This window comes from Pan paniscus, chromosome 5 (genome assembly GCF_029289425.2).
Source record: "Pan paniscus chromosome 5, NHGRI_mPanPan1-v2.0_pri, whole genome shotgun sequence".
In the NCBI taxonomy this organism is placed as follows: domain Eukaryota; kingdom Metazoa; phylum Chordata; class Mammalia; order Primates; family Hominidae; genus Pan; species Pan paniscus.
This window is the reverse complement of record NC_073254.2, coordinates 117,187,974-117,209,172: the sequence shown is the minus strand read 5'-3', so window position 1 is coordinate 117,209,172 and position 21,199 is coordinate 117,187,974. Positions and strand designations below refer to the sequence as shown.

The 21,199-nt window shown below is 34.4% G+C and overlaps 2 protein-coding genes across 18 annotated transcripts in view; one reads left to right on the top strand and one right to left on the bottom strand.

Moving 5' to 3' along the window:
• Positions 1–21,199, top strand: part of MMS22L (MMS22 like, DNA repair protein) — a 151,252-nt gene that overhangs the window by 123,742 nt on the left and 6,311 nt on the right. For 2 of the 4 annotated variants that reach the window (XM_055113966.2, XM_055113965.2), the window contains exons 23-25: positions 8,302–8,398; positions 10,150–10,317; positions 10,550–10,692. In XM_055113966.2, coding sequence (XP_054969941.2) covers positions 8,302–8,398; positions 10,150–10,317; positions 10,550–10,685 — 401 coding nt within the window. In that variant the 3' untranslated portion in view covers positions 10,686–10,692. Of the gene's footprint in view, positions 1–8,301; positions 8,399–10,149; positions 10,318–10,549; positions 10,693–13,287; positions 13,640–21,199 lie in introns of those variants that run through there. The other 2 variants (XM_008978091.5, XM_055113967.2) reach the window with 2 other exon arrangements.
• Positions 15,099–21,199, bottom strand: part of KLHL32 (kelch like family member 32) — a 256,154-nt gene continuing 250,053 nt past the window's right edge. For 13 of the 14 annotated variants that reach the window (XM_055113968.2, XM_003824366.6, XM_055113970.2 and 10 more), the window contains one exon: positions 15,099–21,059. In XM_055113968.2, the coding sequence (XP_054969943.1) occupies positions 20,898–21,059 (162 nt within the window). In that variant the 3' untranslated portion in view covers positions 15,099–20,897. The remainder of the gene's footprint in view (positions 21,060–21,199) is intronic. The other variant, XR_008955685.2, reaches the window with a different exon arrangement.

Here is a 21,199-nt window from a genome sequence, read left to right as displayed (position 1 = left end):
AGACAGTATAAATTCACATTTTTTCATCTTTATTATCTTAACTGGTTTTTAAAAAGCATTTGTATAAAATAATATTGTTGGGCCTATAACTTATAGAAATATAGTATTTTATCAATAACAATAAAAAGGAGGTGGTGAGAGAAAACAGTATTAGGCTAAGGAAAGGACTCCACATGGCAACTCAAATACCTGGGAATAAATGAAAAAAAAAAACAAAAAACAAAAACAGAAATGATAAATAAGAAGGTTAATACAGGATGAGTATTCCGTATCCAAAATGCTTGGGAACAGAAGTGTTTTATATATCAGATTATTTTGGATTTTTGAATATTTGCATATATATTATGAGGTATCTTAGCAGCAGGACTCAAGTCTAAACATGAAATTCATTTATGTTTCATATATACCTTAAACATGTAGCCTGAAGGTAATTTTTTACAATATTTATAAATAGTATATGCAACCTGTCACATGAAGTCAGGTGTGGAATTTTCCACTTGTGGCATCAGGTCAGCTCAAATACTTTCAGATTTGGAAGCATTTGGAATTTTGGATCTTTGGAATGCTGGACCTATATAGCAGAAGTTAAGATATGTATTTGCTGTTCTCTCTTTTCTTAGCTTCTTTGAAAGACATAAATTTATATAAAGTAAAAATTACAACAGTATACTTTTAACATTTGTAGATATTATATAATAAGTATAACAATACCACAAAAAGGGAGAGAAAGAAATAGAGCTATATAGTGCATAGGATTTATGTTTCTGTATTTCACTAGAATTAGTATAAATTTGAAGCTCTGATAAGGTATATATGGTTAGCTTAGAGTGACCACAAAGGAAATAGTTCAAAAATAATTAATAATTAAATGGGCTAAATGCCCCGATTAAAAGACACAGACTGGCAAATTGGATGAAGAGTCAAGATTTATCAATGTGCAGTATTCAAGAGACCCATCTCAATGTGCAAAGGCTCAAAATAAAGGGATTAAGGAAGATTTACCAAGCAAATGGAAAGCAAAAAAAAAAAAAAAATCAGGGGTTGCAGTCCTAGTCTCTGATAAAACAGACTTTAAACCAACAAAGATCAAAAGAGACAAGGCCATTACATAATGGTAAAGGGATCAATGCAACAAGAAGAGCTAACTATCCTAAATATATATGCACCCAATACAGGAGCACCCAGATTTATAAAGCAAGTTCTTAGAGACCTACAAAGAGACTTAGACTCCCACACAATAATAGTGGGAGACTTTAACACCCCACTGTCAATATTAGATCAATGAGATAGAAAATTAACAAGGATATCCAGAACTTGAACTCAGCTCTGGACCAAGCAGACCTAATAGACATCTACAGAACTCTCCACCCCAGATCAACAGAATATACATTCTTGTCAGCACCACATCGCACTTATTCTAAAAATGACCACATAATTGGAAGTAAAACACTCCTCAGCAAATGTTAAAGAACAGAAATCACAACAAACTATTTCTCAGACCACAGTGCAGTCCAGTTGGAACTCAGGATTAAGAAACTCACTCAAAACCGCACAACTACATGGAAACTGAACAAGCTGCTCCCTAATGACTACTGGATAAATAACAAAATGAAGCCAGTAGTAAAGATGTTCTTTGAAACCAGTGAGAACAAAGATATAACGTACCAGAATCTCTGGGACACATTTAAAGCAGTGTGTAGAGGGAAATTTATAGCACTAAATGCCCACAAGAGAAAGCAGAAAGATCTAAAATTGACACCCTAACATCACAATTAAAATAACTAGAGAAGCAAGAGCAAACAAATTCAAAAGCTAGCAGAAGACAAGAAATAACTAAGAGCAGGACTAAAGGAGATAGAGACACAAAAAAACCTTCAAAAAAATCAGTGAATCCAGGAGCTGGTTTTTTGAAAAGATCAACAAAATAGACCGCTAGCTAGACTAATTAAGAAGAAAAGAGAGAAGAATCAAATAGATGCAATAAAAAATGATAAAGGGGTTATACCACCGATCCCACAGAAATACAAACTACCATCGGAGAGTACTATAAAGAACTCTACACAAATAAACTAAAAAATCTAGAAGAAATGTATAAATTCCTAGACACATACATCCTCCCAAGACTAAACCAGGAAGAAGTCGAACATCTGAATAGACCAATAACAGGTATTGAAATTGAGGCAGTAATTAATAGCCTACCAACCAAAAAAAGCCTAGGACCAGACAGATTCACAACTGATTTCTACCAGAGTTACAAGGAGGAGCTGGAAACATTCCTTGTGAAACTATTCCAATCAATAGAAAAAGAGGGAATCCTCCCTAATTCATTTTATGAGGCCAGCATCATCCTGATACTAAAACCTGGCAGAGACACAACAACAAAAAAAAATTTTAGATCAATATCCCTGATGAACATCAATGCAAAAATCCTCAATAAAATACTGGCAAACCGAAGCCAGCAGCACATCAAAAAGCTTATCCACCACGATCAAGTCGGCTTCATCCCTGGGATGCAAGGCTGGTTCAACATATGAAAATCAATAAACATAATCCATCACATAAACAGAACCAATGACAAAAACCACATGATTATCTCAATAGATGCAGAAAAGGCCTTTGACAAAATTCAACAGTACTTCATGCTAACAACTCTCAATAAACTAGGTATTGATGGAACGTGTCTCAAAATAATAAGAGCTGTTTATGACAGACCCACAGCCAATATCGTACTGAATGGACAAAAACTGGAAACATTCCCTTTGAAAACCGGCACAAGACAAGGATACCCTCTCTCATCACTCCTCTTCAACATAGTGTTGGAAGTTCTGGCCAGGACAGTCAGGCAAGAGAAAGCCATAAAGCGTATTCAGTTAGGAAAAGAGGAAGTCAAATTGTCTTTGTTTGCAGATGACATGATTGTATATTTAGGAAACCCCATCGTCTCAGTCCAAAATCTCCTTAAGCTGATAAGCCACTTCAGCAAAGTCTCAGGATACAAAATCAGTGTGCAGAAATCACAAGCATTCCTATACACCAATAACAGACAGACAAATCATGAGTGAACTCCCATTCACAATTGCTACAGAGGGAATAAAATACCTAGGCATCCAACTTACAAGGGATGTGAAGGACCTCTTCAAGGAGAACTACAAACCACTGCTCAACAAAATAAAATAAAAGAGGACACAAACAAATGGAAGACCATTCCATACTCATGGATAGGAGGAATCAATATCATGAAAATGGCCATACTCCCCAAAGTATAGATTCAATGCTATTCCCATCAAGCTACCACTGACTTTCTTCACAGAATTGGAAGAAAAACTATTTTAAATTTCATATGGAACCAAAAAAAAGTGTGCATAGCCGAGATAATCCTAAGCAAAAAGAACAAAGCAGGAGGCTACTTTGTCACGCTACCTGACTTCAAACGATACTAGAAGGCTACAGTAATCAAAACAGCTTGGTACTGGTACCAACACAGATATCTAGACCAATGGAACAGAGCAGAGGCCTCAGAAATAACATCACACATCTACAACCATCTGATCTTTGACAAACCTGACACAAGCAATGGGGAAAGGATTCCCTATTTAATAAATGGTGCTGGGAAAACTGGCTAGCCATATTCAGAAAACTGAAACTGGATCCATTCCTTACACCTTACACAAAAATTAACTCAAGATGGATTAAAGACTTAAACATAAGACCTAAAACCATAAAAACCCTAGAATAAAATCTAGGCAGTATCATTCAGGACATGGGGATGGGCAAAGACTTCATGACTAAAACACCAAAAGCAACGGCAACAAAAGCCAAAATATATAAATGGGATCTAATTAAAGAGCTTCTGCATAGCAAAAGAAACTATCAGCAGAGTGAACAGGCAACCTACAGAATGAGAGAAAATTTTTGCAATCCATCTGGCAAAGGGCTAATATCCAGAATTTACAAAGAACTTAAACAAATTTACAAGAAACAAACAACCCCATCAAAAAATGAGCGAAGGATATGAACAGACACTTCTCAAAAGAAGACATTTATGCAGCCAAAAAACTTACAAAAAAATGCTCATCATCACTGGTCATTAGAGAAATGCAAATCAAAACCACAATGAGATACCATCTCACACCAGTTAGAATGGTGATCATTAAAAAGTCAGGAAACAACAGATGCTGGAGAGGATGTGGAGAAATAGGAACACTTTCACACTGTTGGGAGTGTGAATTAGTTCAACCATTGTGGAAGACAGTGTGGCAATTCCTCAAGGATCTAGAACTAGAAATACCATTTGATGCAACAATCTCATTACTGGGTATATACCCAAAGGATTATAAATCATTCTACTAAAAAGACACATGCACACATATGTTGATTGCAGTACTGTTTACAATAGCGAAGTCTATTGTGAAGTCATCAATACTTGGAACCAACCCAAATGCCCATCAATGGTAGACTGAATAAAGAAAATGTGACATATATACACCATGGAATACTATGCAGCCATAAAAAAGGATGAGTTCATGTCCTTTGCAGGGACATGGATGAAACTGGAAACCATCATTCTCAGCAAACTAACACAAGAAGAGAAAACCAAACACCGCGTGTTCTCACTTATAAGTGGGAGTTGAACAGTGAGTACACATGGACACAGGGAGGGTAACATCACACACCGGGGCCTGTCAGGAGGTGGGGGACTGGCGGAGGGAGAGCATTAGGAGAAATGCCTAATGTAAATGACAAGTTAATGGGTGCAGCAAACCAACATGGCACATGTATACATATGTAACAAACCTGCACGTTGTGCACATGTACCCCAGAACTTATAGTAATAATAACAATTTAAAAATTTGGAAGACTACGTTAAAAAATATTCACTTAATGTAGTAAGAAAACAATAAAGGAGATTAAAGAAACAAACACGAGTCATTAAGAAAACAAAAAGTAAAATTGCTGATGTAAATCAAACTATATCAGTAATAATACCATGTGAAAGGATTGACCAGTCCAATGAAAAGGCAGAGATGATCACAATGGATTCTTAAAAAAACAAGATCTACCCATATGGTATTTACAGGAAACACTATAGATTCACAGATATAAATAGATTGAAAGTAAAAGGATGGGAAAAGATAGTTGTGCAAACAGCAACCACAGAAAGCTTAAGTGACTATACTAATAGCTCCATATGAATTACTAATTTATATGGAATTACAGGGGACCCAGAATAGCGAAATCAATCTTGGAAAAAGAAGAAGAAAGCTGGAAAACGCATACTTCTTGATTTCAAAACATGTTAAAAAGCAACAGTAATCAAGACAATGTGATAGTGGCATAAAGATAGATATGTAGGTCAATAGAATAGAATTAAGCGTTCAGAGATAAACCCATGTTTATGGTCAACTGGGGTTTTTTTGTTTGTTGACAAGAGTGCCAAGACAATTTAATTGGGGAAAAGTAGTCTTTTCAACAAATTTTGCTAGGTCAGATAGCCACATGCGAAAGAATGAAGTTGGACCCTTGTTTCCTACCACATACAAAAACTAACCTAAAATGAACCACAGACCTAAGTGTCAGAGCTAAAATTGTAAAAGTCATTGAAGAAAATATAGGAAAAAAATCTTCATGACCTCGAATTTGGCAACAGATTCTTAGCTATGGCACTAAAAGCATGAACCACAAAAGAAGAGATAAATTGGACTTCATCAAAAATTAGGAGCTTTTGTGTTTCAAAGGACACTGTTAAGAAAGTGAAAAGACAACCCACAAAATGGGAAAAAATACTTGTAAATTATATGTGACAAGGAGTGTGCATCTATAATATATAAATAACTCTTACGAATAAGTGGACAAATAACTGAATTTAAAAATTGGCAATGAATCTGAATAGACATTTCTACAAAGAAAATAAATGGCCAATAAGCACCAGAAAGGGTGTTCAACATCATTAGTCACCAACGAAATGCATATCAAAACTACCCTGAGATATCACTTCATACCCACAAGGTTGGCTATAATGAGGGAGTCAGATAATGAAAAAGATTGGGGAAGATGTGGAGAAATTGGAACTCTCATTTAATGCCGTTGGGAATGTAAAATCGTGTTGCTACTTTGGATAATAGTCCAGTAGTTCCTCAAGCGGTTAAATATGGAGTTACTGTATGACCCAGCAATTTCACCCCTAGATATATATATATATATATTTAAGAGAAATGAACAAATATGTCCACACAGAAACTTGTAAATTAATTTTTATAGCAGTATTGTTTATTATAGCCAAAAAGTAGAATACTCATCATTTGATGGATCAATTTAAAAATTTTGATACATTTATACAATGGAATATTGTTTGGCTATAAAAAAGCATGAAGTACTGAAACATGCTATAACATTGATGAATCTTGAAAACATTATTCTCAGTGAAAGAAGCCAGTCACAAAAGTCACATATTATTTCATTTATATGAAATATCCAGAATAGTTAAATCTATAGAGACAGGTCTAGGCATGGTGGCTTACGCCTGTAATTCCTGCAATTTGGGAGGCTGAGGCAGTGGATCACTTGAGGTCAGGAGTTCGAGACCTGCCTGGCCAATACAGTGAAACCACATCTCTTCTAAAAATATAAAATTAGCCGGGCGTGGTGGCATGCACTTGTAATCCCAGTTACTCGGGAGGCTGAGGCAGGAGAATTGCTTGAACCCGGGAGGCAGAGGTTGCAATGAGCTGAGATCATGCCACTGAACTCCAGCCTGGGCAACAGAGGGAGAGTCCGTCTCAAAAAAAAAAAAAAAAAAAAAAGATCTGTAGAGACAGAAAGTAGGTTAAGGGATTGCTTAGAAGGAATCGGGATAGCTAAAGAGTGTGGAATTTCTTTTCAAGATATTGAAAATATTGTAAAATTGTGATGATGGTTGTACAACTCTGAATATACTAAAAGCCATCGAACAGTATACTTTAAATGGGTAAACTATATAGTATGTGAATTATATGACAATAAAGCTCTTCTTTTAACAAATAAAAAGGCCAGGTGTGGTGGCTCACACATATAATCCCAGTGCTTTGGGAGGCCAAGGTGGGAGGATCACTTGAGACTAGGAGTTCGAGGCCAGCCTGGGCAACATAGCGAGACCTCCATCTCTACAAAAAGCTTTTTTAAAAAATTAGCCAGGCATGCTGGCATGCACCTGTAGTCCTAGCTACTTGAGAGGCTGAGGTGGGAGGATTGCTTGAGCCCAGGAGATGGAAGTTAGAGTGAGCTATCATCACACCACTTCTGTAGCCTGGGTGACAGAGCAAGACTCTGCCTCTTAAAAAAAAAAAAAAGAAAATACTCATTTTTTTTTTTAAAAAAAAAAAGGTAGTTCAGTTAAAGAAAAAAGAAACTGCATCTAAAATGAGAAGTTATTTTAAAAAGTTGTAAAAAGTTTTCAAGTAAAAGGCAAGGATGCTGTGTGTTCCTTAGCCACGAGCCTCATCGCATGGAAAACATTCTCTACTACCTAATATTCATTATGTTCATGTTCATCATATATTTTGTGCTGCTGCTATAATTTAGGGTTACAGTTTCTGAACTTTTTTTTATTATTGGAAAAAGCACTTTTTTCTCTGGTTTCTTATATTTAATGTGTCAAAAACAACATAAGAATTTAGTAGCATTCAGAACATATTGGGTTTTCTACATCCTTTCTTGGTATTTTTGCATTATTTTTGTGTACAAGCACACAATTTTAAAGGATTTAGTTAAATATTTAAAGAATGTAAGTATTCTTTTTATACTTTGTTATCCTTTGAAAGGAAGATAGCATCACAAACAACATTTTTGCATACATATTTGGCTAATTTTAAGTGAAAAGAAATTGTTCATGGTATCTAGTTTGCTACTTACATGTTTGTGAGGGGGTGGGAGGAATATGCTTATGAATTTTTAAAAAATCAATCTGCCTGTCTGTAAATCAGCTGAATTTGTAAAGGCTTTCTTTTGTTGGTATGTTACTGTTTGTAGGATTAGGATGATGTAACTTTTTTGAATATGGGCACCTTTCTAAGAGAAAAATAGGTCTTCATGTATTATTTCAGACTAAAAAGTAGACTTTTAAACTTTTATATTTTCTTAAAATGGAAGATAGGTATACTTTAGAATAAAACAAAAACTTAGAACTATTTCATTTTGAAAAATAGAAAAAGGATGTACATACTTTAAGAAAACAACATATTTTTCTAAATCAAGAGTGTTCATAAAAATGAGGATCCAGATGGTCAATTCAGACACAGTGCGTAACGCTGTAATTTTTCCTTCTAGTTAAAAGGCTGGCCACAGAGAACCTGCAATACATGGTAAAAGCCTGCCAAGTGGGGTCAGAAGAAGAACCTTCCTCCCAGCTGACTTCTGTGTTTAGGTAACTGGAAAATATGTCAACTGGCAAGGAAACTATTGCCAGCCATTTGACAGCCAACATGTTTTTTAAATAACTAATTATCCAAAACATAATGTGTTACTACTTGTTTATAGTATTTCAATTATTGTATTTTTGGCAGTAGTTTTGTTACACTGTGATGTTTTATTGAAAAATAAAAGTGCCAGTGAAAAAGATAAGTGAGGGGACTTAAAATTACCTGTGAATTTAGTGAGGAAGAATCTTGCATGAACAGTCATGTGTCTCTTAACGATAGGGATAAGTTCTGAGAAATGTATAGTTAGCCAGTTTCACCATTGTGTGACCATCAAATAGAGTGTACTTATACAAACCTAGGTGCTATAGCCCACTCTGCACCTAAGCTATATGGTATGGCCTAATGGTCCTAGGCTGCAAATCAGTATAACATGTCTCTGCATTGAATACTGTAGGCAGTTGTAACACAGTGGTAAATATTTGTGTATCTAAATGTATCCAAACATAGAAAAGGTACAGTAAAAATGCAGTATTTTAATCTTATTATACTGAACTACCATTGTACATGCTATCTGTCATTGACTGAAATGTCATTACGTGGTCCTAGACTGGGTTTGAGAGAGTAAAGTGGGAAATGTGAGTCATGATGACAGGTACACAGGCCTTCAGACCTTGCTAAACATGTTCCGCTGGATCCATTGTAGAAGTACATGTCACTGCTTTTCTGACTTGCTTTAATATACTAACTGTAGCTTCAGAAAGCTCCGTTATGTTTAATTTGTGAAGCATGGACTTTATAGAAGTAGATCTATTGTTCATAAGAATAACAGTGCAACTTGAGGCATATTTTCTTTTTCTTCCCTGTCTTGTTCCCTTTAGAGTCTTGTGCTGTTAGGGCAGTACGTTTTTGTATTTCTTTCTGAAGATTTCTTCCAGTTCACCTTTATTATTCCTATCTCTGCCTTACCACTACCATGATAAATAATTTGCGTTCGTTTCCTTCATTCTATGTTGGATCTTTGGTACCTCCATTTTTCTCATCACGTAATTAGTGCCTGTCAAGTGTTTATAGTTTATTTAAATTGTGATCAGTCAGTAACAATGGATTTGTGAAAATTGTGAAGCCCTAGGAGGGGAGAAAAGGATTTTCTATGATCAAAGATTGAATGTTATCTATAATTTACTAAGCAAGGTGGCTTTTCATTTTGTTGATTGGTAGTGGAGGGTAGAGGTTTTAAGGCTAAAATATAGAATTTTTATTTATAAAGACCTTCTATGGGTCTAAAGTCTTTTATTCAGTTAAGGAACATAAAATATATTAGGAATAACTTGCTTTCCTCATAAAAATATTGTTTGACTTATATAGAGCTACAAAGAACTAAAAAATAACTAGGAAATCTGACTTTTTTCTGTTACTGTCTCCCATATCCTTTCCACTCAGATTCAATATGTAGAATATTGCAAAAAAGTCCCGGGATTAGATTTTTACCCCTTCTTCTCCCTCCCAAGCTTCCAACTCTTCCCTTCCCTGCTCCTCCCCACAGTGCTTTCACTCTGGTCATGGCTCAACTTAAATAAGCCACTTCAATTCTTTATTTTAAAGTGTTTTAAATAGTTTTCGTATTGCATCCAGATTCTTACAGTAATCTTTTATGAAATGATCTTTGTTATGTTCAGTTCATAGTTGATTGCCACGTAGATACCAACACAAGGAATTTCCCCAGGAGTAATCCTAAATAAACCTGTTTTACTTTCAGGCAGTTTATCCAGGATTATGGTATGAGGTACTATTACCAGGTTTACAGCATTTTAGAAACAGTAGCAACATTGGACCAGCAGGTTGTCATCCACTTGATTTCTACCCTTACTCAGTCTCTGAAGGATTCAGAGCAGAAATGGGGCCTTGGCAGGAATATAGCACAAAGGTATGTTTGATAATTTAATTACATTGGGGGGGGCAGTGATTATAAAATCTATATTTCATTTTATAGAAATGATTTATTTTCTTATTCCCCAAAATTTGGGTATGTTCTTTTGAGATGAAAAATGTTTCAGTACTGTGATTATCAGTTTTACAAAGTGTGAATAGAAGTAGCATGGCTCATCAGCAAACTTAGCAAAATCAATACATAAATTTGCATGTTTTTCCTTTCAAAGTGACCGCTTTAGAAAGCTGTATATTTCAGCAGTGCTGCTGTTGCTCAAAACGCATTTCAGTGTTCCTCATTGGGAAGTGGACTTCATAGCCTTGGATGTCTTGTTTTTTAATAAAATTTACGGTGGCAAATCATAACCGTTTGAGGGATGCTTGATTTATTTAGTCAACTGTATCATGTGTATCTAGTGAATAAGTGACCCAATTAGACAGTATCGGTTTTGGTCAAAAATAGGAAATAAGACTTTTTTTTAATAGGCTCATAACTCAACTGAAAATAGTGCTGGACTATTTAGAGTCTCAACATTGTGGGAATAAGCCTATATTTATTTCTTAAAGAAATTGTTTTAGAGTAGTCAGTACTCACAGTGGAATTTTTGTGTCCTAAAGGTTATTAAAGAATCAAAATACAGTTATGTGTTGCTTAACGACAGGGATAAGTTCTAAGAAATGTGTAGTTAGGCGATTTCATCATTTGTGAACATCAAATAGAGTATATTTACACAAACCTAGATGGAATAGCCTATACCACACACCTAGGCAATGTGGTGTGGCCTATTGCTCCTAGGCTACAAACTTGTATAACATGTTACTGTACTGAATACTATAGAGAGTTGTAACATGATGGTAAGTATTTGTGTATCTAAATATATGAAAACATAGTACAGTAATTATATGGTAGCAAAGATTTTACAATGGTACACCTATATAGGGCACTTACTGTGAGTGCAGCTTGCAGGACTGGTAGTTGCTCTGGGTGAGTCGGCGAGTGAGTGGTGATAAATGTGAAGGCCTAGGCCAATACTGTACACTATTGTAGTAGACATTATAAACATAATACATTTAGAGTACATTAGTTATTTCTAAAATTTTTAGTTTTTCAATAATACATTAACCTTAGCTTACTCTTTTTTACCTTTTAAACTTTTTCTTTTTTTAACTTTTTTACTCTTGTAAAAAAGCTTAACACACACATTGTATAGCTGTACAAAAATATTTTCTTTATATTCTTGAATAAGCTTTTTTCTATTTTTAAATTATTTTTTATTTTTAAACTATTTTGTAAAAAATGAAGACACACACGCATTAGCCTGAGCCTACACAGGGTCAGGATGATCAACATCACTGTCTTCCACCTCTACATCTTATTTCACTGGAAGGTCTTCAGGGTCAGTAACGCACATGGAGCTGTCGTCTCCTGCAATAAGGAAGCCTTCTTCTGGAATACCTCCTGAAGGACCTGCCTGAGTCTGTTTTACAGTTAACTTTTATTTTTATAAGTATAAAGAGGAGTACACTCTAAAATAACAATAAAAAGTAAAGTATAGTAAATACATAAACCAGTAACATTCTTTCTTATTATCAAGTATTATATACTGTGTATAGTTGTGTGTGCTAGACTTTTATATGACTGACAGTACAATAGGTTTGTTTACACCTGCATCACCACAAACAACACGAGTAAGGCATTACACTAAGACATTACAATGGCTACAACATCACCAGGCATTAGGAATTTTTCAGTACCATTATAATCTTAATGGGATCCATCATTGACCAAAATGCAGCCCATCATTGACCAAAATGTTGTTAATGTAGTGCATGACTATAATCATATGCATGTGTGTCTGTTTATCTGTACAAATACACACTCTAATGAATATGCATATTCCAATTTTTAGACAAAAATTTTTTATTAAACAATATATGAGATCTTTCTTGAAGACATGACTATGTTGATTATAGCTTTAGCTAACTAATGGAATCCATTTTTTCAATACAGTAAATGAAAACCATATAAAAGGCAGGGGGTGCGGACTGGAGAGATCATCCTTGTAAAGCTTTTGTATGCCAGAATGGAACATCTCCTTTCTTCTGCATGGTGACTTGGCTAGCCTCCTATGGTTTTCTAAAGAGAGAAGATTGAATCACTTCAAATTGTAGCTTGAAGAAATGGTGTTTATTGTCATGTCACAAAACAAGCTCATGCACAGACAGGTCTCACATCTGGCTTCTCTGAGCAGTCTTCAAATTTGAGTGAAAAAACTAGAGAGGCTGTGTGTGAACCACCCTAATGCAGTATGTTGTTAAAACAAATATTCTGGCCTACTACCTTGTGTGGTTATGCAGGCCCATAAGAAGTTTGGTTCTAAAGATTCTGAATAGAACAGGTATTTAGACTAGTGAGATAACTACCAGGCACAATAAATCATCTAAAACACCTTCCAAATACAGGGAAGTACTAAAGAATGTAGGAGGAGAAACAATATTTTATTTTCAAACTTTGTTACTTATAAGAAGTTAAAAGAAGAAAATGGGATATATACTGAAATTGCTACACAGGTCTATTTTATGGTTACAGAATTTTTGTTTTAATACTTACGCTTGTGATACAAGTCTTCCCATTGTAATCATACCATCATTGTCCTTAAATAATATTCCATGAATGCATTTTATTACCCGTGAGCATTATAATATTTCAGAAGGTTAATGAACTTTTACATGTCATTTTTAGCACACATTTTATATATAAAAATCATACTTTAATACATCTTAACATCTAGGTTTACTCACAATAGATATAAAGCATTACTTTTTAAGAAGTGTTGTGCTAAGCCTGCTGGATGGATGGCTGAATAGATGGATGGATGGATGATGGGCAGACTTAATTTGTAAATACTTAAATGAAAAATAATGAAAATGTTAATATATTTGCTTTCTTTTCTTTTTTCTTAAACAGGGAAGCCTATAGCAAACTTTTGTCTCACCTTGGACAGATGGGACAAGATGAGATGCAGAGACTGGAAAATGATAATACTTAATATATTTTGTGATTCATCCTGTCTATTAATTATCAGTATCTAAAGCCACATTGTTCCACTCTAATTCCTACTTTTAATTAATTGTATAATGTTCTGTTTAAAATAATTTCTAGGATTTTTTTCCTTTTATATCTGTAAGTAAAAAAATGTATAAATAAGGAACTGAAGGTTAATTAGCAACTGTGTAATAGGATCCTTGGAACTTTTTACAAAACTGCATTCTACCTTGATGAAATTTTAGTTAAACTAAATTAAAGAAACATTTTCTGAGAGTGTTTTCTGTGTATGAGTATTAAGCAGATACTTCATCCATAGACTTTTTGTTGTAGTATGACTTCCTGCCTCCCTGCCTTGTGACTGATTTGTCATGTTTATTTTTTATTTTTACAATAATAGTTATGTTTTAAAATGATACTTTTTCAAAGTACCTGGCTACCCTATACTGTGTTTTTGGTGGGGGAAAGTTGTTGGGAAATGTGACTGTGTATTTGTTTTTCTTTTTTATATGTGTGAGGCAAGTTAACAAAGAAAACCCTTACAAAGCACACTTAACTGTGTTAGGAATGAGACTGAATCTGGCTAAAGGATTATACAGCTGATATCCAAAAAGAAGTGTAAACATGCCAACAGGGTTTATATTTAGGTTCCAAGAGTTGCCAAATTTTTTTTTTTATTCATCCTTTCTTTTGGAGTTGTCATTAGAAAAAAATCATATCAGGAGGAGGAAATAAAGGAGACTTTAAGAGGAGAGTAAATAAAAATATTCTAGAAAAGTAACAATAGTAGTGGTCTGAGAAGTCAGCTGATCCATCTTCTTGCTCTTTAGCCAGAGCTTCTTATAACTTAGCATTTTATCCAAGAAACCTGTTTAGTTTCCTTTAACAACATTGTTTCTCAACTTTTGAACTCTTAACTCATCCAGATTGTTTTACCAGTTGGAGCTTGTCCTTGACTCCTTTTCCTATTGAGCATTATTTGGTTGAAAGAGCTCCAGTCTTAGTTTTGGGAACCCACCTGGGTCTCAAACTCAGCTTTGCTTTATGATCTTGAGCTAGTTACATAACCTTTCTCAGTCTAGTTTCTTCATGGAGAAGAAAAGAAGAATCCCTTTACTATTTGACAGTGTTATTGTGAGAATCAATGGGATAATGTACGTGAAAATATTTGGTGGCCCAAATTCTGTTGGGAAATGTACAGACATGATTAGTTTATTACTTGTGCACAATTAAGGCAAAGAACACCTCTCAATTTTATCTTTCTCTAATGATATGTCCCAGATGAATGATCCCACTTTCCAATGTTTTCTTACATCATGTTTTCTAACTTTGAAGTACTTTGTTTCCTTCTTGGGATTATAGTCTCTATCATGGTTCTACTCTTCCTTCAAGAAAAGATTTCAACCCTTCTCTGGCTCAAGGAGTATCTTTAAAAATGAAATACTTTGCAATCAGCATTCTGTAGTTAATAGCGTTCTCTTAATTATAATCTGTGAAATCCAAAGGAGTGTCTGTTATTTTCATAACATATAAATGGTCCTTCTCTCAAATCAGCTTCATCAAAGGGAATAAATGAAAGCTTAAGGCTGTTTAATAGACTTCATAACACTGAATTTCTTTTCATCATGATAGTGACTTACTAAACAAATAATGTATGGCTTGGAAAGTTCCGGCAGTCACTAAGGAGTTTTATCTATTTAAGGTGATGCCTTTAAAGACGTTATTTATGTGTGTGTGTGTGTGTGTGTGTGTGTGTGTGTGTGTGTGTGTGTGTGTGTGTTTTCCAAAGGAGATTGATAAAGATACCTTTGAGAATCTTGCTCCTTAGAGTATGAAACGTTTAAAGGATAGGAAAAGCTGCTACTGAATCATGCTTTAGGACATATATCTATAGATACTAAGAATAACTAAAATTTGTACTTAAGAATGGTAACAACAAAGTCTGTAACAATATGTGTGTGTATATGTTTTGTATTTATGTATAAGTAACTTTTTTTAAAGCTTTTTTTTTAAATTGAAGAAAGAAAATTTATGGCTCAGTTCCTTTTTTTTAAAATCTTCACTGATCCTTCACTTATTACTACAATCTTGCCCTCTTTCATTCCCAGACTTGGAGTCCCTTATACCTGCTTCTTTAATAGCCACTTTCCCTATATACCCTGTAATTTCTGAGGCTGCTGCTTCTACCAGTGTAATATAAGCCATTGTCTTTTGGTCAAATCTGAGTTTGTTCTCCTTTCTCATGTTCTTTGCCCTCTCTGTGACAATTGTATTTTCTTTTATCTTCCCATGATTTCCACAATGGTACTGCTCCTTCCTACATATACAGTTGACCCTTGAACAACACAAGTTTGAACTGTGCAGGTCCACTCATATGTGGATCTAAAATACAGTATTTGTGGGATGCAAAATCTGAGTATATGGAGGACCAACTTTTTGTAGAGGCAGGTTCCTCAGGGTTAACTGCAGGACTTGAGTAAGTGCAGATTATGGTATGCACAGGGGATCCTGGAACCAGTCCCCAGACCGAAAATGACCACTGTATCTTGAGAGCACCTTCATGGTCTTCTTTCCTGTCCCCAGTTGTAAGATATGACCCTTCATCTGCTTTGTCTCAACATTCTGTTAGTGGTGAACGGATAACTCCAGCTTTTCTCTCTCTCTTTTTTTTGTTGTTGTTGTTGTTTTGAGGCGGAGTCTTGCTCTGTCGCCCAGGCTGGAGTGCAGTGGCACGATCTCGGCTCACTGCAAGCTCTGCCTCCCGGGTTCACGCCATTCTCCTGCCTCAGCCTCCCAAGTAGCTGGGACTACAGGTGCCCGCCACCACGCCCGGCTAATTTTTTTTGTATTTTTAGTAGAGACGGGGTTTCACCATGTTAGCCAGGATGGTCTCGATCTCCTGACCTCGTGATCCGCCCACCTCGGCCTCCCAAAGTGCTGGGATTACAGGCATAATGAGCCACCTAGTACTAATTTATCTCTAAACCTCTGTAGTTGGAGTCTCCTGAAATCTCAAGGCAACATGTCAAGCTTCCCATGTCACTTTCTATTTCAGACTACCTCCTGCTTTCATTTTCTACCCAGGGAATACACTGTTGTCCTAAGTTATTTAGCCTTGAAATGTCAGAGGCATTTTAGGTTCTTCATGTTTCTCCCACTTTCAGTTGATTACCATTACAGGATCTTAGGCTTCTTTTTATCTTTTTGCAGTGCCTTGCATCCACTGGTTTGTTGTTTGTTTTTTCTGTTGGGCACTACTTATTTCCTTACCTCTGGTTTCTTCTCCTACAGCTTATGTTCTGAAATGTGTATTCCTAAAATACTGTTTTCCTCTTGTTACTTTTCTGCTCGAGGACTTCCAGTAACTTCCCATTGTTTATAAGGTGATGTTCAAACCCTTCAGTCTGGAGACTTTCTGCCACCTATCTGACTGTACCTTTTATCTTCAAGCTTATCTCTTTCCAAACAAGAGGCTCATTTAGCAGCTTTCTCTGATTGCCATGTTCATCCTACACTCAGCCTCATTCAGTTTACAGCATGGAAACTGTATAGGACCTCTTTCCTATAGAAATTGAAGACACTTAAATAGGAAGAAAATTAAAATATACATTTGGATACATGAGTATTCCAGTCAAATAATATCTATAAAATACCAGATAGAGTATAAAAGACAACTGAAGGACAACAGAGTGATGAAAGGACTTTATTAGGCATTTGGATTTGGTTATGATTTAAATTTCAATTTAATTAGAACGTTTCCATGGCAAGGAAGGAAGCATGGAGGACTGTGGAAAAGTCATTCAGTATTGAGTTCATTTGCATTAGAGGAATTTCATAGTTTAAAACTTGTATATCTTTACCTATCCTTCGTATGTTTTCTTCTTAAGCATATTTGACTTTTTCTACCTCAGCATCTGTATAAGAAAATATTTGTGAGTCAGATGTTTGTGGGTTTTCCTTACCTATTATTATTTTCTTCCATGCTTTACAACACATTTTTTAAACTACCTTGTTCTTAAATAATTACACAGACCTGCTTCTGTGTACTTTCACAGAATCTTTGACAGTTAAAAATTATATGTTATATAAAAATTTGACAAGCTTCTACAGTTAGGAAAAGCCTTTAGAAATCTGCCTTCCCCAAACTGTATGTTATCATAGCACTCATGTCTCCCCATGTCTAGAAGGTAAATAGATACAGAAACCTCACCAAAAGTTGAATCATCTGTACTAAACCACTGTTTTTTTATCCAGACTTTTTATATAAATCTTTTATTTTCCAAAAAACTGATCTTTTACCTACCCCTCTTAGAGTTAAAAATATTGCCTTGTCAGGCAAGAGTATAGTATGCCAATATAAATAATATGGTTTATTTGGTTAGAAACAGTTGGTTTGGGAAGCTAGCAACATAGCATATTCTTTACAAATTTAATAAGGTGTATTTTGATACTGTGATAACCTGCATTGTAAATTACCAAATGGTTGGAATTGACCAGTTTATACTTATTAAAATTTTTGATGTGCCAGTGGCTATCCAATTCATTGCATTTGTGAATTGTGCTTTTAGAAAAATTGTGGACATTTTAGTTTTATATACATATTTATGAGTTATTTGTGCATATGATAAAATTATATATAATAATAAAAGTATATATGTAACTTACATTGTGCCCTTGATTATTGAAAACTTCCTTTTTATAACAGATTCACTGTTTGGAAGCTAAAGTAAAAATGAGCCATGTTACCAGAAGGAATAATTTCTATCTTATTACTGATGTTTTTATACTTTGTGGTAAAACTATGGAAAGTTAGGTTTTCAGATGCTGTGGTAGCTGAAAGAGTTTGATGTACATGTGGTTAAAGTGTGAAGAAAATATGAAGGAAAAAGTATGAAAAGTACCCTAGTCATTACCTAATTGCTATTTTGTTTTTAAGGATCTAAGAAGTGTTATTGCATTGTACAGATTATTTTAGAAATTCACATCTTTGCTGGCTTTTCCTTTAACACCAAGAATATCTATTATCATCTGTTTGGTACTGTGTTTTGTTTTCTCTTTTAAAGTAAAATATTGAAGTGATATTTAAATGTTTGCAAGTCTCATGACCTTCCTATAGAAATTCACATTAGTATAATAATTTACATTACAAATACAATATAGCCTTTAATTTTGAAGAGTAAAAATGGAAATGGAAGATGAATTACTATAGTGTAGTTCACTTAAATTGAAAATGTATATTTGAATAGTTTCAGTGAAATTTGGCTCATATGACCATAGTTTAATAGAATTCTTATTTCTATTATTGATAACCTTGAATAAAAGGATCTAATTATAAGTTATCTAGGTTTTTTCCCTTTTAGGGAAGAGATGTTATGTTTTTGTACTACTCTTGGCTATAGCTGTAAAGGATGTGTCTGAACCTGGTAAAACTTTTTAAAATTCTGAGTTCAGTTCTGTAATATTAATGAATATTACATTATAAAGATCACTTAGGAGGGGTTTAATATATGCTGATTTGTTTTATATGAATTGTTAGAAATATATACAGAAATAAGGGTAGTTTCAGGCTACCTTTCAGGCTATTATTAGTTGGGTAAGCTTATTTTTAGAGCTTTTCCCTTTCATTGATTGGATGTAGGGCCTGGGAATACAAATAGATTTTAATAGTTTTACTAGGTAAAACTGCTAGAGAGAAAATTCATGTCCCAAGTAGAAAAATTAATATAGCTGAATACTTAAGTCCTTGTTGAAAAGTTTTCTGAAATACTGGAGTTCATTTTCCTGCCTTGGTAAGGCATTTTTAAAATTTAGTTTAGATGGCTTAAACCATTTAAAGAAGCTGTCTTCGTTCTAAATATCAATTGTCAATATCAATTTTCACTGTTCAGAACTGTCCAAATACTCTTAAGGTTTGTCTATACTAAATTCCTATTCTTCTTTTTAAAATTTACCTGTTTTCCTTCTCCCTAGTCCCCTTTCATGCCCTTTAAATCTGAATAACCAGAAGCCATATATTTTTTTCAATGTTTTATGTATAACGATATATGAAGTTAGTGAATTCTGTATGTAAGACAAAAAGATCGTTTTTATTCACTTTTGATTACAAAAAAGGTTACATGAATAAAATAACAATTTCCTTTAAGAGGAGGGATTCCTGAATGATTAAACTGCCAAGGAAAAAAGAGTGAATTCTTCCTTTTAATAAAGGTGACCTAGGTCCTGAGGAAGTTAGGAAAAAAGAAAAACTCACATTATACTTGTTAAATTTGTTTTCAAATGTTATTATTAAGTTGTTGTATTTATTTTTTGTTATAGACAAAGCAAACCCAAAAACTAGTCTAAAAAAGAATTCCTATGCATTATTAAAAGAGATAGTAATAAAATATGTATTGGTGGTGAAGAATTCCACAAGCACTCAAGATTGACATAACCTTTAACAAAGTGGAAAAACTTTTATTAGAACTGCCAATTCTAGGTTCAAATTTATGTCAAAGCACTTTATGGTACCATAATTAGTACAACTAAATTATTTTTTAGCTTTAAATGTCATTTTTCACTAAATGATTTTAAATAAGACATCTGAGAGTTACTTGAGGCAAGTTTAGATATCTGTACAAGTTTAGATTTTGAGAAACTCCCTATTTCCTCATTGTGTGTCTCTTTCACATGCTTTTTAGAATCATTTATTCCACAACATATTTCCAAATTCTATCTAGTAATTTTTAAACTTCAAAAATAATCTCCCTGTTCAATTACAAGGTTCTAAAGACAGTAAAATACCTTATAATTTCAGTAACAACATTTTTCTTTTTCTTGGGCAAAGTATTACAAAGTGTTCGCCTAATCCTCATAATGTTCTTTTAAATTAACATGGAAATCAGTAATTATCCTCCTTAAAAGGTGGGAAAACTGAAGCACTGTAAAGTTAGGTTCTGACCCAAGGTCAGAGTAACCAAGGTGAAAAATCTGGGTATTTCAACTGCTGTTCCAGTGTATGTCTATTATTATTCGTATCACCTTGAATAAAATATGGCATTTAAAAATTTATGATGTCATAATGCTGAGTCTCTACTGAGCAGGGCTGCATAATGTTAAATTTTAAAAAGAAAAATTACAAGCCCGGCTTTAAATAATAAAGGGATTAAGTACAGAATATATATATTTTTAAGATCATCGACGCCATTGTGTCCAATAAATTGCCTTACTAACAGTGTTATGTTGTCTTAAGACAGTGCTGATTAGAAAAAGTGTACAAAGAATGCCCTAAAGACCCATGGAACACAATATACCTTAAATTGGCACTAAGCTATACCACAATAAAAGTCATACATATTGAATGTTGACATACACTGAGAAGGGTGACAAGAGTTTTCAATAATGTATTTTAGAAAATTGTTCATTTTTTGCTTAAATTTATCTGAATATAAGACCTATAAAGCAAGACAAGGAAGCATGGAGCACTGAGTCTTTTCATGCCCAGTATCCAACAGTCAGGGCTATGTTTTCCTCCTGTTCATGATGGCATTGGCTTTTCAGAGGGTGCCAATCCTGTGATGAGGCACTTGAAGAGTTTGAAGGTTAGGGCATGTAAAATATGGAGCTGGAAGGAAGCATGCTGCTATTCCATTGGAAGCAAAAGGGAGTGTAGGCCCATAGAATACTTCTTCTTTGCCTTCTCTGCTTACATCCAGTACCTACAAAAGAGGAAGAGAAGAAGCTTGTATATCAAAGATGACTGCTCAAAATAAAGCTATGTATACATAAAAGAAATTCTGAACTTAAATTCAGTTATGTCACCATCACCATATCTTAGGAATTCTTTTTCTTGCTTGGA